The sequence below is a fragment of the Salarias fasciatus genome, chromosome 15 (genome assembly GCF_902148845.1).
Source record: "Salarias fasciatus chromosome 15, fSalaFa1.1, whole genome shotgun sequence".
In the NCBI taxonomy this organism is placed as follows: Eukaryota; Metazoa; Chordata; class Actinopteri; order Blenniiformes; family Blenniidae; genus Salarias; species Salarias fasciatus.
Window position 1 is genome coordinate 3,951,134 of NC_043759.1, and position 17,602 is coordinate 3,968,735.

The following is a 17,602-nucleotide window of genomic DNA, read 5'->3' on the forward strand; positions in this document are numbered from 1 at the left end:
AGGAGCCCCGGATAAATAAGGAGGTCAAGAATGTCTCTGAGAGGTGGACAATGTTCTATATGGTCCACCTCTTCCCTTATTCAATATTTTTCAAAAGGATCTGTCTATCACGAAGCACAAATAATATTGACTTCTATGAGCAGAGGGCAGTGCTGAGATGTTCAGTGAACGTCTGCAAAATGCCACAAAAAAATAAATCATGCTGGTATTCACTGCAGTGTCACCAAAATCACGACAACCTTCAGTTGTCTCCTGCTGATTACACTACAACAGTTGGCTTAATATGAAAAATGAGTTGTCATCATTTCAGTAGATTTGTGGGAAATGAAACTCAGCAAATTCACTGTCATGAACTTTAAACTAATAAAGCTCTGTCCAGCTAACAACGGACTCCCTGGTGATCATATCACAACAATTATTTAGGTGAGGATTTTTTGACATATGTTTTTTTTTAAATTTCTATGAGGAATATTTTTCAATAATTTCAGTGTAATACAGATTGATGAAATTTGTCTCAACTATCAAAGGAGTCCTGCTGATCATACTACATCAATTAGTTTGATAAAAAAAAAGACTTTTTCTCAGTTTTTACAATTTTTATGAGTAATTAGTACATTAGGAGATCAGAATGTATTCTTGTCAAAGTAATTGATGTAGTGTGACCAGGAGGACTCTTGTTGGAGCCATATATCACTTCTTAGTTTGACCACTAGGGGGCCCTTGATGTGGAGAATGCATTGAAGGAGGACACAGGTGATGAGCAGCAGGTGTGAGAGAGGGGGCTGAAAGGTTTTTCACCATGTTGGTGTGTGTGTTAAGGAGGAACGCTGTCTGTGAGCTCACCTGCCCAGCTGTGGAAATGGACCTTCTGTACTCGTCAACGGTGAGTTTAAATGCACTGGGCGATAATAAAAGGGTCACCGCACCCAAACACTCAACGTACGGCATATTGATTTATTGGCTCTCCATCTGAAACCGTTCTCCCTCTCCCCCCTCAGTAGAAACCCAATAATGTATTGGTCTGGACTGGTAAATGACTGGAAAACTCCTTGGATAGTTGGACAGGCAGGGTTTCCCTCAGTGCTATATAGGCCTGGTGGGCCGCCAGGCTTTACTTGCCCCCCGCCAGGCTCAGCGCCGCTGGTTTATTTATTGGTATGGTTTTTTTTATGCACCAACAGCAAACAGCGATACCAAAGAAGGTCTATAGAGCTTTTAATCGCATCTGGTGATACGGCTGAAGGTGCAATGGCGACATGTTATGGTTGATACGTGAACACATAGGGGGTCAGAGGTGAGGTGTAATTTCATCAGAAGTGAGGCAGAGCCGGTGCGAGTTAGCATGGATGCTAGCACGTCGTCAGAGCAGCCTTCTGCGAGCCGCAATGGGAAACATCGAACTAGCGGATTTAATCCAAAATGGTTCGTGTTCTATCCTCAAAATGATTCACTGTCCAAACGGTGGAACTGTGGTGTTTCTGTTTAATGAAGCAGTCACAAACAACTTGCTTGATCAGTCTGGGGGATTCCATTCATACAAATTCTTCTTCTATGTGCTTCACACTGCACTATACATCTAACAGTAACAATGCGCCCTCTGAAGGAGGTATTGCTGGACTTATGCACTGCTGTGAACTCCATATAAACAACAAATACTTAAAGCTGGGGTTGGCGATCTTGAAAAACTAGCATGTAGCACGAATCTCCCCAAGGCTCCGCCGAGCTCCGCCCAGCTCCCACCCCATTGGAGGAGCTCCCGTTGGGAGCGGAGACGCGGAGACGTTCGCGGCGCGCGTGTCGCTTCCGCGTCCAGTGCGTTCCTGGCGTAACCTGTCCTCAGCGCTGCGTTTCTTCGTTTTTCTTTATTTGCACTACGCCAAGTTATGGCGTACTTAACGGTAAGTAAACCCCCAAACATTCTTCTCCGCCATTCTGCAACGACGCTCCGTCCTTCTAAGCGCCCACTGAACCAGGGTCAGTGCACGCCATTGACATGTACACGCAGGGGGCAGGTCGAACGGCGAAGGGATTTGATTGGTTTTAAAAAAGGTGTCCCCTCAAGACTATCGGTTGCTGTTTTTCCCGTTTTACTCCTGCTTTAGATAGCGGACATTTTCCTACTTTAAAAACACGCTATGAATTGCTTCCCATCGGGTCATAAAGATCATTTTAACCAGTATTTAAAAAAATGTATCTCATTCAGATCACCAACCCTAGCTTTAAAAAACATAAGAATATTAATAACTGTAAGCAATCTAATAATTTTTCAATAATTTTTCTTCAGTTTTTCATTCAAAACGGAGACGAGGTCACACAGTCCAGCATATACCTTCAGCCTCTGAGTGCCCTGCTTTTACACCTTGATCATGTTTGCACTTTATTTTTGTTAATTTATTTTACCTTTAAATGTGAACAGTAATGCCTTGTTTTAAAATTCACTAGGATTTAACTTCATTGAAAACAATTGATATTTATTGAAATTGTATTGTTTGTGTTTGTTAAAACTTTAGTTTAAGATTGTGCCTTTCTCTAAGACTCTGCATTTAAAGGTGCTGAAGGCAGGATTCCGCATCTCCGCCATCTTGCTTAGAGTTGCCTAAGCAAGATGGCGATTTGACCCATCTAAGACGGCCATTTGAAACCCAGCACAGTCAATCCTGTCCTGTTTTCTCTGACATCACGCCCTTACGCAAGTTAAGCCCCTCCCACAAGAACGTGCGACGAACGCCCCTCGACCAATCACGATTAGAGCCTCATGGGCTCTTCTGATTGGTCAAAGATACCTGGAGCTGTGAGATTCCTTTTCAGCTCAGAACAGAGACAGATGGAAACGCTGCGCCCTCGCGGTAGTGCAATTATGCTACACTCCTAAAGGATTATCAATGGATACACTAACATTTAATCCAAAGAAAACACAGAAAAATTAGCATTGACTAGCAAAATCCTGCCTACAGCACCTTTAAAGCGACACTAAGGAACTTTCAGTTTTTGTTGATTTTGGCGGTGCCAGTGGACAAAAGCGGTAGTGTTTTGCCTGAACGAATACAACAGCTCCCATGAGGCCGAGCGCGTGGCGTCGTAAAATGCTGCTCCCGGTGGCGTGCTGTTGGACTGAACTCGCCTACATTTGTTTCCAGTGACTGTGAGAAGGATGGATAACGACGAGGTAATGAATCTAATGGTGGCTAAACAATGTTAGATCATGATGTGACGCATGCCGTAAAGCAGTCCACACATTTGGCGTGTTTTAGTGTGCAGGGTTCCTACCACCCTCCTCACAGCTGCTTAGTCCAAGTGAAGCAATACTGACGCCCTCAGCCCGTGACAGAGGGGTCATTCAACTAGTTGTAAGTCGATGTAGCATCACAAAAGATATTAAAATGTTTTATTAAGGTTGAAAAGTTCCTTAGTATCGCTTTAAGGTTGAAAAGTTCCTTAGTTTCGCTTTAAGAAATTTTAATATATGCTTACAATAACACAAAATACTTATAATTTCAAAATTTCTGTCAACTTGTAACTTTTTTTTTTTTTTTACATAAACACGGTGGGCTTCTCTAGCAGTCCAGGCTTAGCAAGTTTTCTGGGGGAAACCCTGGATAGGGTTTCATAAGTCTGTTGTGATTACATTGAAGTTATTGGAAATTATTACCAATAGAAATTGTGAAAAACTTTTTTGGCAAACTTCACTGATTATGGTGACCCTGCAGTGAATACCAGTAATATGTATTTTTTTGTGGTATTTGTCGTTGCTGTTGCAATGTCTTGTAATTAGCAGACGGTCCCTGAACACTGCAGCAATTAAATTCATAGAAACATAATTTCTGCTGCTGCTAGGCAGATACTTTTGATTAAAATGTATGGAGGTATTACTGTTGCAAAGCTATTTGTCAGTGTGTTTTCACTGTTGTCTCTCTGTGTCTCCATCTGTCTGTCCACAGTGAGAGTTGTCAATGTGTCAAAGAGTTTGTCAATGTGAACCAGAATCTTCAAAAGTTGTAATTAGGTTTTCAAAGCTAGAAATCCTGCTAGTCTGTATTAAAATCTGAACATGTAATAAGAGTTGTCATTGCATACAAAGATATTCAGAGTTGAAAAATGTTCCTATTCAGCTTCAAGTTCTGAAACTACAAACCACTCACCAGTCACGAGTGGAGAAATGTCACCAGTCCACTGTTTTTTTTACACCTGACTTTGGCTCCACTGCTGCCGTCAGACAGATTCATATCTGTAAAGGTCATATTGGCGCGTGTGCATGTTATCGCTTGTTATGTACACTGAAGACTGACACCAGTATGAGCCAATCAGAGTGAAGTAGGACTGAAGCCCCGCCCACTGTGAAACCGAAAGTAGTAATCATTTGTTTTTGTTTTTTCAGTCACAGCAACAAGTGAAGAAACTGAATTTTAACTCGTGTTAAATGTTGATTTAAATGTCTGTCTGATTCTGTGAATCAGAAGAAAGCAGCTGTCAGGTTTGTGATGGTGTGAATAAAAGAGAAACGGAGAAGTTAAAAAGTCTCCTGGTCTGTTGTGGAGCTTCTAAAGAGCTGACAGATTCTCACCTGAACTCTCTTCACGTCTTCTTACAGACTCTTTTCCATGAGTGAAGAAACTTGAGGAGAGAAGAAGCTGCTCTGTGTTCCTCTCAGTCCTGCTCTCAGATCTGATCAAGACGAAGTGTTTTCTCCTCTGACACACCCAGAGGAGGAGACATGAGGGGAGGGAGGCTTTTCCCAGAAATCACGTGTTACTCAACATGAGAGGAGGCGGAGCCAGAAACATTTCAGCAGAAGACCCAGATGAAATATGTGCTTCTGTTGGGGCAACATGAGTCACGATGAACAGAACAATAATATGTCTAAAGTTCTGTTTGAAAGAGATTATCACTACCTGTGGATTTCTGGTAACTCGTGAAATATCTAGGTGTTAGTTGTAGTGTGTTCACACAGGATAAGGGAATTCTGTATTTTACTTTCATTTACTGAAATTACAGCCTGGATAAGATGTGTGAATGTTCCATGTGTCCATGCAATGCTGCTACAAGTAAAAAAAAAAAAAAAACGGACACGTCAGTTGAGCAAGGAGTCATCAAATTGTGAAATTATTAAACTAAAGCTATTTTGAGGTCTCTTTCAGTAAAGCTTCAGAAAAACACTTGGTAACTTCAACTCTTTGTCAGAGCTGATAAACTGTCTGCGTTCTGACTGTCTGTCCCACAATCTGCAGACACCAAGTCAATCACTGCTTTCTGTCCACTGCCTCCAGACTGCTTGGACAACCGTCTCCAACCTGCTCTGTCCTCCTCTGCTCTCTGTGTCTCTCCCCTTTCACACACACCAGGCAGGTGCAGCAATCAGCCTGGAGCTGAACACACACCTCATACACCTCTGCAGGAAAATCACTCAAAAATAACATTCCTGTCACAAAATAAATGAAATACATTAAAACATTGTAACCATTCAAACACACTGTAAGAAACAGAAAATACACATTCAAATCACTGTTTTAATCTTTTCTAACCTGTTTATTTACAAATTTAGATATATTTTAATATTTCACACTGGACAATAGCGAGCTAAAGATCAGTCTGCAGAGACATTCTCACCACCACTGGTCAGCCTGATCATAAAATGAGAGTGTTTGTAATGTGTCGTCACACATATGTTGTGTCAGAGTGACGCTTATGTGAAACCAGAACACAAACTGCATCCATTAAAATTGAACATGTCATGTTGGTTGGAAAGGAGGGGAAGTAGAGCTCCAGGTTTAGACTGGAGAACAGGACATGAGCAACAGATCCTGCTCTGACTTCACGTGACCTGAATGAAAATGTTTTCTCATGAAAAACAAGAAGCATTATCCCTTTACACACACTCCCACTGCACTCTAATAACTTCCTGCTTTAACTAACCTCACTTGGTTACAAAACAAACTGTCTTGGTTTATTTTTTCCTTCCATTGTTCGTCTCAGAAATGTGTTTTGAACATATTTTATCCAGGATTGATGACTAAATAAAACACCTACAGGTTTAAAATTCATTAATACTGAGTAGTTTTTGGCAGGAGTGTTGTGTTCCATGACTGAAAGTCAACATGGAGTTTGAAAACAAAATCTGACTTTTTATTTGGTGTAAGACATTTTCTCCTATGACAGTGTTGTTCAACCTGTGGCTCTGGAGCCACATATGGCTGTATAGCTCCTCAAGTGTCTCCCTGAAGGTTTAATTAAGTTTTCCACAATCACTATTGAAATGTGATAAATGTAGCATCAGATGCAGTTTTTTTTGTGTGTGTGTGAATCATAACTATATATGAATGAATGAATGAATGAATGAATGAATGAATGAATGAATGAATGAATGTCTTTATATATGAAACTTTATCAGCTGCGTTCGCCTCATTTTAAAGGTTCAAGTAAACTGATTTGGTGGAAATTCATCAGAATGTGTCTTTTGGTCCTGAAGGTTCCAGACCTCTGTCTCATAATGGGGGGCCGTGGTCTCCTCTGATAATCCTCACCCCCCCACGCAGCACGCTGTGGTTCTGGGAGGAACCTTCAACACTGTCACTGCAGCTCTGGAGGACACTTTACCTGGTAACACCTGCAGCTCCGTGTTCAAGACAAACCACTAAAAATATCAGAGCACTTCCACACAGTGATGATCAGAAATACCCAACAACTGCAACGACTGAGAAGATTTTAATACGTCTAACTTTATATCACTAATTGTCAAGTTCTCCTCCCTCCTGTGAGGCTCAAATGAGTCTTTTTCCTTCTCTTATTTTGAAGTCATTATGGGCAAATGGGTGAAAAACCTTAAAATGTAAAAATATAGTGTTCAGGAAAAAACAAATCAAGAATCAATAATCAATATAATCCAGAAGATAGTTTTGAAAAGTATCTGAAAATCTGAAAATTTATCTTGGAAATCAGGATGAAACACCCAGAAGATGTCTATATTCTAACGGACTGTTAAACAAGGATTTTACCTTGATGAACTTGATCAGCTTTAAATCAAAGTGAAAAAATCACAAAAATCAAACAACTTTTCAGCTTTAAACTTTCCTGAACTGCTCCACATTTTTATCAGTACATTGATCCCCACATTGTAAAGACTGCATGACATTCCATCACTTAACCAGTCCATAGTTCACAGCAAGTCCAGGAAAGCTGCAAACATAACAGAGAACTGGAAGCTCAGCGGCTCCTCTCCCTTGTTAGGAACAAGCTTCAGTTTCCGAGCGCTTTCTCCCACCAGTTTGCACACAATGCTCCCTCACAGCCTTCTGAGCTGAGTGCCTCCAACAGAAAACACACTCACACATAAACAGACGGAGTAAATACGACACTGTCCACGGTGCTGAAACAACATCCACACGTTTACAAAACACATTGCCCCCCCAACACAGACATTCAGATACAGACGCGTGCACGCATGCATGCATGCACGCACGCATGCACGCACTCATACAGAATGTAAATGTGGTACTGTCCTTTGTGCTGAAAGATCTACAAACATTTAGTGCAAACATTCTTTCTGTGCCTCACATGCACAGATTCACATAGGTACGCATGCACATACAGTCTCACACAAACAGACACCCACGTTCACATGTTAACAAACAAATAGAGAGTACATACAGTACTGTCCCTGGTGCTGAAACTACAACAACAACACTTAAGTAAACACAAACCCAGGGAGGTATTGCACAAAACCAGGATAAGGGATTAAGCCGGCAAACTGTGGTTATCCTGTGGTGATCTTGTGGTTATCCTGGACGAAGTTAGCCTCAAGTCGATTGCACAAAAGCTGGTCAAGTTTATCCCAGACAAGTCACCATGGTGATTTATTCTCTGAAGCTAGCTGCTCCACAGCAGGCTAACGACCCAGGATAAGATTAAACTGCTGTCAACAAAGTGAGAAATGGGCGTGGTTTACAGCATTTCCTTGTTTTTTCCACACATTACATCATTTAATCATCCTGCAGCCAAATCTTACAACTGCAGTCGTTGCATTTGCAGGGTCTGGTTGACTTTAGTATTATTTTGTTGCACAGATTATATGAAGACCAAAATAACTTTCAACACAGACATTTCAGAATTCTTTCTTTATTCATACAAGTCCTACAATAAAAGGTTCACAATTGTTGTAAAGAAAATGAAAAAAAAAACCTTAATGAAATTGGTACTAAACCACACTGATGTAAAAAAAATAAAGAATAAGAAATAAAATACAACAACCCTTGTGAAATTTTACTGTTTCGTTTTACAAACACACTATGTTCTGTCATACGATTTCCTCTTCTATTTAATATTGACTTTATTGACCTAAGGGGGAATTGTGGAAATTTACAACTTCTATTACTATTCTACTGTCTTCTGACCTATTTAATATTATGGAGAAATACAGCTTGTGACTCATAATCTTGCTCTCGTAATCAAACATACGCTAATGTTCATGCAAGGAATCTTTGAGTATCTCTGTGCAGAAAGACAACTCCTGATCAGGCGGAGCGGCTGTGCTGGACAACAGGAGGAACACCGGATCCACATCAGTGCGAGAGACGCAGAGGCCCAACCAGCCCAAACCAGCTCCAGGGATGTGTGACCCAGAAGAATGAAGATATCACCCAGTCTGTGAGCGGAAGACTTCATAAATACACACACATTAGATCAGACATCACTTTTGCTCTGACTCTGTCAGTGAGCGCTGCTGGAGGACAGACTCGGGACACAGAGGACCAGAATTCTGTCTCGAGGCTTCGCACAAATAAATTGTAATCAGCGTTGGAAATCTGCACTGGGACTCTTTATTTCTGCACTCTATTTGGGATCCAAGAAAGAATCTGTAGGGTACGAGGAGCAATCGGAGGGGAGCCCAGCCCGGCACCGGAGGGAAGAAAACTCCTTCCTCGACAGTTGTCATTCTCCTTTCATAAAGGGGTAAAAAGATGTGAAATCAACCTCAGAAATGTGTCGATATTCAAAATGTTTCAGATCATTCCATTGCACAGAGTTTACTTTGTAGTGATATGCAATATTTTAATTTTATGGGGGAAATTTGTTTTATTGCGTTAATATATGTTGTTCAGAAAAGAAAAAGATTTTAAAAAATATAAAAATTCCATTGGGGCAAATGAGCTGTTCTACACTGATATGAAAATCCTCTGAGCTTCTGGACTCAAATGATAATAATGAGCTGCAGACTTTTCAATAAACTATATTGGTTACACTGCTATTGTGAATAAAACCAATCTTTCATTGAGTGTGTTTTATTGAGTACTTGGTTTGAGTCGTGTGTTTTTAACTGCTTGAATTCAGATGACCTTGAGTGACCTTCCATTCTTAAAGCAGAGGATTTAATCTGATGTGGGTCCATCCTTTGGAGCTGGAACAGCTTCAACTCTTCCAGCTTCAGGAGTGTTGATGGGAATGTTGAAGCGTTCTACTAGAACAGGGCTCACTCTGACTCTGGATGTGGTTCCAACAGACTTTGCTGGACGGATTGGAAAGAAAAATCAAGGTGGAAGTTCAGAGTTTCTTCAGAAACACTAATTCATAAGGACCCATAGTTTAGGACAGATATGAGACAGGAACCTCACAGAACAACCAGTGTGTGTTGAACATGATTATAAATAACATTTTTCTGTCCAATATGTTCACAGGTATCAAGAAGTCACAAGCAAAAGGGAGATAACACGATGGCACATGTTAAATCCAGGCAAGTTTATTCACGTCAATTACTGATTCATCATTCAATAAATGGTTATTTTTTCCCCCTCAGAAACACTTGTTCATATCATCACAATGATCAAACAGAACGGTGACATGTTCATAAAGAGAAGCAGTGAACTGAACTTGTGGGGAACCATCATGGAGCAGTTCATTCAAGCTGCTGTTCATTCTTTTAGCCACAGGGAGGCACTAAAGAGATTGGTGTTGAAACGCTTCCATCCAGGCTTCAGAGCTTCAGAAAGCTTCATTTGTCCATCAGGATTAAAAAGAGCTTCACTTCCAGCCTCTCAGCAGACTGACAGACTCAGACTCTCAGTCAGACTCTCCTTAAATAAGTCCAGCTGAAACCAGACTGGTCCAATCAGGACCGGCTGGACTGGACCAGAAGACAAACATCATACTGGGATCAGAAGAGTCCTTTCCTCATCGTCTCCGTTGTTGCTGACAAAGACTTGAGGAGGTTAGAAAACGTCCTGAAACTTAAAGTGACCACATATTTACAAAGTGTTGGAGGCTCCGTCTGTGAGCCCTGCTGAACTCCACTGATGTTCTCTGATCTCTGATTGGTGCTGACAGGACTGCTGTCAGAGACAGAGACCATCCTTCCTACAGAGGACACAGACTCATTGAAGAACCAGAGGACCAGAATCCAAATCCAGCATAGAGAGGTTGAGTGAATGTGGTGTTGAAGGTGTAGAGGTGGATCAGAGAGTCAGAGGAGACTCTGAAGAAGGACAGAGAGCCAGCAGGACAGTCCACATACACTCCTACTCTACCAGAGGAGGAGGAGGAGGAGGAGGAGGTGGGTGTTATTCTGTCATTGTGCCTGACATAGTAACCTTTATCATAGCAGATCAGACTCCAGGATTGATCATTTCCTCCAAACACACACTCCTTACTGTCTCCTTTCCTCCTGATTCCTCTGTAACTCACTGATATATAAACATCTCCGCTCCACTCAACCTCCCAGTAACACCGACCACTCAGAATATTTCTACACAGCAGCTGAGGACAGTCATCAAATCTGTCTGGATGATCAGGATACGGCTGCTCTTCACTCACACGTGTCACCTTCCTGTTGTTGGACAGTTTGAGGTTTCTGTTCACTGACTTTGTGTCCAGTTCAAGTTGAGAGAAATCTGATGGAGAGAAAGAGAGAAAAGTCATCCTCTGACACGTGATGGATTTCTTCTCTCTGGACTTCCTGACATGTTGTTCATTCAGAGGAAGTTTAATGAGGAAACTTTTAGTTGGACTTCTCTTTCCAGTAATGTTTGAATGAATCAAAACCTTTGATTGAAAGACAGACAGACACTGTTTCGTCCTCATCAGTCAAACTTACACTTCCTCAGACCAGGTTTTAACCTCTGCTCTCCACCATGGTCCACCCTGCAGGAAGAAAGACAGTCAGAAGGGTTTTCTCTCCAACATGAGTCCGAACTGCTGTTCAGCATGAAGCAGAGCTCCTCAGTTTGTCAGAGGGACACAGAAAGTACTGAGTGAATTAATAAGTTAGTCAAACAGATAGTGAACAAACCAAGCTAACTACAATACTTGACAAGTGAGAGACAGGTTTTCCAGCCAGCAAAAATCCTGGCAGATTAAGTAACTTTTTTTTCTTTATTCTTTTTTAACTCAGCATTCCATCCACTGTACGATCCATAATGTTACAAATTTGATTTTCTTGTGGAGTTGGTGGGAGTTAATCTTCAATGTTTGAATTTTATGTTTGATTATGAATAAATAGAAGAAAAAAAATGAACACAATAATTGTCCTTCTGTCAATGCAGCTGTTTCAGTAGGAATCCCAGCAGGATTGGCAGCGTATTCTACCAGTTTTCATTTCACAGGTTCAGTCAGCAGGTCAGTGAATTCAGTAGATTGTTTCAGTGATTTGGTTGCGTTAATTCATTGTGGTAACAATACAATAATGTTTGACAATCAGATGAAAATGTACTTTGATAACTTAAGTATTTTCAAAAACAGGTTCTCCAGTACTATAATTAAAAAAATTGACCTAACAACTTTCACTTGTATTGGAGTAATATTTGACCAGGAGTATCATAACTTTCACTCAAGTAAGGGTGTCCACCACTGCTGGTCAATATGGGACAGCATCTTAGTTCAGACCTGGACCACAGTCCACCTATTTAGGACCACTGTTGTGGACAATTTCAGTCTCCATGATGAATTCCTGTTGTGTGTCCATACCTGAGAGTCTCCAGACTGCACTGTGGATCCTCCACTGCAGCAAACAGCTTCTCCACTCCTGAGTCTCCTGGATGGTTGTAGCTCAGGTCCAGCTCTCTCAGATGGGAGGACTTGGAGCTCACAGCTGAGACCAGAGAAGCACAGCCTTCCTCTGAGACCAGACACCCTGACAGACTGGAGGCACAAACATGGCATCAAGTCAACAAGGAAGAAGGAAGATCCCCCACATGATCTGCACCAACATCAACCTGATCAAGCAGCAGCTGGATCCTGACCTGAGAGCTTCCAGTTTACAGTGAGGACTCTCCAGTCCAGAAGACAGTAGCTTCACTCCTGAATCCTGCAGGTCATTGTTACTCAGGTCCAGATGTGTCAGACTGGAGGACTGAGAGCTGAGGACTGAGGACAGAGCTCCACAGCTTCTCTCTGACAGACCACAGCAGCTCAACCTGAAGAAGAACCAACAATGAAAACCAGATCAATGTTTCTCATGGACTCAGTTCTACATATTTGTTCTTAAACCACGTACAGAGCTTTGTTGGAGGCTTTGACCACTGGCAGCAGCTTCAGAAGAGCCTTCTCTGAAGCAGAGTATTTCTTCAGGTCAAACTCCTTCAGATCTTCTTCTGATGACAGTAAGATGAAGACCAGAGCTGACCACTGAGCAGGAGACAGTTCATCTGTGGAGAGACTTCCTGATCTCAGGGACTGTTGGATCTCCTCCACCAGAGAACCATCATTCAGTTCATTCAGACAGTGGAACAGATTGATGCTTCTCTCTGCAGACAGACTCTCACTCAGCTTCTCCTTGATGTACTGCACTGTTTTCTGATTGGTCTGTGAGCTACTTCCTGTCTGTGTCAGCAGACCTCGAAGGAGACTCTGATTGGTCGGCAGTGAAAGACCCAGGAGGAAGCGGAGGAACAAGTCCAGGTGTCCATTTGGACTCTTCAAGGCCTCGTCCACTGCTCTCTGATGGAGATGGTGGAGATTAGGTTTCTTCTTCAACACTTTTGACCTCCTGGATTTTTGCTGTTGCTCATCCAGCAGGTTGATTCCAGACTTGATGAAGGTTTGATGGACATGAAGAGCAGCCAGAAACTCCTGAAGGCTCAGATGGATGAAGCAGAACACCTTGTCCTGGTACAGGCTGCTCTCCTCTCTAAAGATCTGTGTGAACATTCCTGAGTACACTGAGGCTGCTCTGAGATCGATGCCACACTCTGTCAGGTCGGGTTCATAGAAGATCAGGTTTCTTTTCTGCAGCTCCTCAAAAGCCAGTTTTCCCAGAGAATCCATCATCTCCCTGCTCTTTGAACTCCAGTGTGGATCTGTGGCAGCTCCTCCATCATACTTGACCTTCTTGACTTTGGCCTGGACCACCAGGTGGTGGATGTACATCTGAGTCAGGGTCTTGGGCAGCTCTCCTCCCTCTCTGCTCTTCAACACCTTCTCCAGAACTGTAGCAGTGATCCAGCAGAAGACCGGGATGTGGCACATGATGTGGAGGCTTCGGGAGGTCTTGATGTGGGAGATGATCCTGCTGGCCTGCTCCTGCTCTCTGAACCTCCTCCTGAAGTACTCCTCCTTCTGGGGGTCGGTGAACCCTCGGACCTCTGTCACCCTGTCCACACAGTCAGCAGGGATCTGATTGGCTGCTGCAGGTCGTGTGGTGATCCAGAGGCGAGCAGAGGGAAGCAGTTTCCCCCTGATGAGGTTTGTCAGCAGAACATCCACTGAGGTGGACTCTGTAACATCAGTCAGGAACTCAGCGTGCTGGAAGTCCAGAGGGAGTCGACACTCATCCAGACCGTCCAAGATGAAGACCACCTGGAAGTCTTCAAAGCTGCAGATTCCTGCTTCTTTGGTTTCAGTGAAGAAGTGATGAACAAGTCCCACCAAGCTGAACTTCTTCTCCTTCAGCACATTCAGCTCTCTAAAGGTGAATGGAAATGTGAAGTGGACGTCCTGGTTGTCTTTGTCTTCAGCCCAGTCCAGAGTGAACTTCTGTGTCAGGACTGTTTTCCCAATGCCAGCCACTCCCTTTGTCAGCACTGCTCTGATTGGATGAGATCTTCCAGGTGAGGCCTTAAAGATGTCTCCTGGTCTGATGCTTGTCTCTGCTCTGTCTGCTGTCCTGGATGCTTTTTCAATCTGTCTGACCTCATGTTCCTCATTGACCTCTGCAGCCCCTCCCTCTATGATGTGGAGCTCTGTGTAGATCTGGTTGAGGAAGGTGGACTCTCCTGCTTTGGAGACTCCTTCAAACACACACTGGAATCTCTTCTTCAGGCCACGTTTCAGCTTCTGTTGGCAGATTGGAGCAGATGTTCCTGGAAATAAAAAGAAATAAAAAGGGTTGAGTGTATATGACATTGAATGTGAAGATTCAAGAGTGTTGTTGATGTTTCTCCTCCATCTGATCCATCCAGTTCTTCAGTTGAGACCAAACAGCCTCTGATCTGATGTAGATGTTTCCATGATATGAACAGCAGAGTTCAGAAAGAGACATGAGACCATTGTTGTCTCAATTTTTGATGATTGGGGACGTGGGCTTGTGGGAGCTGGCTTTCCTTCCTGTTCCTTGTCTCCCTGCACTGGTTGGTGTCAGCTGCTTTCAGTGGAGTTCCTCACCTCTCAGTGTGGATTTGTCTCTGTGGTCTGTCTTCAACCTGTTTCCATCTGACTGTCTTCTCACTCCTCCATCTGCCCGTGGAAGGACTTCTTCAGGACTCAGCGGCGGAGCTGCTCAGGCTCCGCTCTCAATGGTCCGGACCTCCACCAGCAGCTTTGAAGTTCCACCCGGACATCGGTTTCCAGCCTCGCCCGAGGTATGTCCACCATGGCTCTCGACGGGGCTTTCTCTTCGGCGGCTCCAGACGGAAAGGGATCACTTCAATCTGGTCCTCTACTGGCCGTCCTCCCAGAAACACCGGCCGAACTGTCAACCACAGCGTGTTAGCCTGAAGCTAGGTCGGCGAATGCTTCGCTCTCCAGTGACAACACTGGATGTCAGCTTCGGTCTGCTGAACATCCACTCCCTCACGGGCAAAGGTCACCTCATCCAGGATCTCCTTAAGGATGACCGTAAGCTTGATTTTCTTTGCTTAAATGACTTAAAAGACTTGGAAACTTCCTGGCGACTTCACCGAGCTCAACAATGCTACTCCACCTGGGTTTGTTTACATCTCCAAACCTCGCGCTTCAGGTCGCAGTTGTGGTCTTGCGATATTACACCGCGAGAAGTGGAAGGTCCTTAAAGTCTCTCTGCCTGCACTGTCATCAATGGAATGCCTCGTCTGTCAGATCTCCGGCCCCACTCCTTCAATCATTGCCACCGTTGACCGTCTTCCCAAGCCTCACACCAATTTTTTTCATTGAATTTTCTGCCCTTCTAACCCACTTTGCCACTCCCTGTCCAAATCTAATTCTGCTGGATGATTTTAACCCCTAAATTCCACTGCGTGCGGCCCGCTCAGCTGCGCTCTGCTCCGCAGCAAATACTTTGCTATTTTAATGACTGCAGCTGATTCCACAGCCTGTGATCGGCTCTGTCTGGGTCCGCCCCGCTCCGCTCCGTCAGTCCTAAATAGAGCCCAGGTCTATTTTTCTCTCCGGTCCGGTCCGTCCGGGTCTCCGTACGCATAAATTTCCACAGTTCAGATGCACCAAACAGGAAAGAGAACTCCAACAACCTCTGGCTTTATACAAAATAAAATCATTTTTTTCTTTATTAAAAACTTTAAACTGTTTAAAGACGTTTTATTTGTCCTCACATTAATTTTCAGATATATCACAAATAGACACACCATACTGATTAAAATGTACACTTTAAAAAGCGGGCAAACAAAAACTAAAACACACTATCAAGTTTTATATGACAAACTTCTGTTTTGTCTGTAATCAAGCTATAGTTGAACGTTTCTAAATGTGTACACAGCTGCATATATGGCCCATTTGCAGGCTATTGTGCATAAATTTCGTGTTTTCTACAAAATACATATTCAGGACCATGTATGCATTTTATTCTGAATGGCCCGAATGTCAACATCCTGTCGCACGAAATTCAGCGTGTTTAAGCACAACAACCATGGATGAAGAGACGCTGATTTTGGAAGTGGAGAATCATAAAATTTTATATGACCCCAGTCATTCTTTCTACAAGGATGTACAGAGAAAAATGCAAGTGTGGCCCAGACTGCTCAACTTTTGGAGGTTGATGCTAAATAGCGCTGCGCTTCTCTGCTTCTCCGGCTGCGCGGAACAGAGACGCAGCGGAGCAAAGCGCACGCTGTGGGTTTTGACAAAACGGAGCAGAGCTTAGCGGAGCGGTCCAGAGCGCAGCACAAACGCACGCAGTGGAATTTAGGGGTTAGGGGTGAAAAGCTTTTTCGGAAATCTGGTCTCAACATCCACAAAGACATGTATACTGCTAATCTATCTCTTTATAAGGACTCCATTTCTTATGCTAAATCACAACATTACTCCAGTCTCATCTGCTCCAATGCAGGCAGCACTAAGTCACTCTTTTCTGTCTTTAACAGCATTATCCAACCCCCTGACTCTCTACCCCAACATCTGTACACTGCCGAGTTCTGTAACTCACTCCTCCAGTTTTTTTAATGACAAGGTCATGCATATCCATCAGCACCTTGGCTCCACTACCTCACGTCTTGCTTCCTCTGAACTTCTCCCGACATCTCATCTACTTTCCACTTTTGAACTCCCTCCTTCCTCTGATATCTCCGACCTCATCACCAAGTCCAAGCCCTCAACCTGTCAGCTTGATCCCCTCCCCACTGTCCTGGTCAAATCCTGCCTCCCCTCTCTACTCCCCCTCATATCCGCCATTGAGAAAAAACACTCCAAATCTAACTGGTTTTCCCTCACTATTGACAGCTCCACAGTGTCCCACTCCCCTCAGGTTAAGAGCCTGGGTGTCGTCCTCGACAGCTCATTTTCTTTCCCCTCCCACATTAATAACATCACTTGTTCTGCTTACTTCCACCTATGTAGCATAAATCGTCTCCGCCCCTCTCTCACCCCTCACACCACTGCCATCCTGGTTCATAGCCTGGTCACCTCCCGCCTCGACCACTGCAACTCACTCTTCTTTGGTGTCCCCCACAAATCCCTCCATAAGCTCCAACCGGTCCAAAACTCAGCAGCTCGCATCATCACTAAAACCCCTTCTTTTCACCACATCACCCCCGTCCTCTAGCAGCTCCACTGGCTCCTGTTGAATAATTAGGGACCGAGCCCCGGAGGGCATGGTCTCTATTGTTATTCGTTTGTTTCTCGTTCTTCTATATTATTAGGGACCGAGCCCCGGAGGGCATGGTGGCCGTAGGCCACCAGTGTTATGTTGTCTGTTGTTTCCTTTTGTATTCTGTTTTTAATTTATTGTAAAGCGTCCTTGAGTGTTTAGAAAAGCGCTGTGAAATTAAACCATTATTATTATCTGTTGTTTTGGACTTTCTACCTGATTCTGTCTGCTTCAGTTTCTATGTTTGACCTGGAAATGAACTCTGACCTTTGGTTTGGACTCTGTTCCTGCTCTCTGCTCTCCAGTCTCTCTTCTACCTGAAAACATTTCTCTGTTTCATCTCCATCCTGTGAAATGAGATCAAATCCTCTTACTGCTCCACAGACGCTC

The 17,602-nt window shown here is 43.5% G+C and overlaps 1 protein-coding gene across 1 annotated transcript in view; it reads right to left on the reverse strand.

Annotated features, from left to right (window-relative positions):
* Positions 1-17,602, reverse strand: part of LOC115402259 (uncharacterized) — a 138,322-nt gene that overhangs the window by 1,521 nt on the left and 119,199 nt on the right. Inside the window, exons 13-17 of the mRNA XM_030110772.1 lie at positions 12,222-12,395; positions 12,003-12,120; positions 10,137-10,845; positions 2,650-2,657; positions 1,648-1,655 (exon numbers count right to left, since the gene is read on the reverse strand). Of these exons, the coding sequence (XP_029966632.1) occupies positions 10,342-10,845; positions 12,003-12,120; positions 12,222-12,395 (796 nt within the window). The 3' untranslated portion in view covers positions 1,648-1,655; positions 2,650-2,657; positions 10,137-10,341. The remainder of the gene's footprint in view (positions 1-1,647; positions 1,656-2,649; positions 2,658-10,136; positions 10,846-12,002; positions 12,121-12,221; positions 12,396-17,602) is intronic.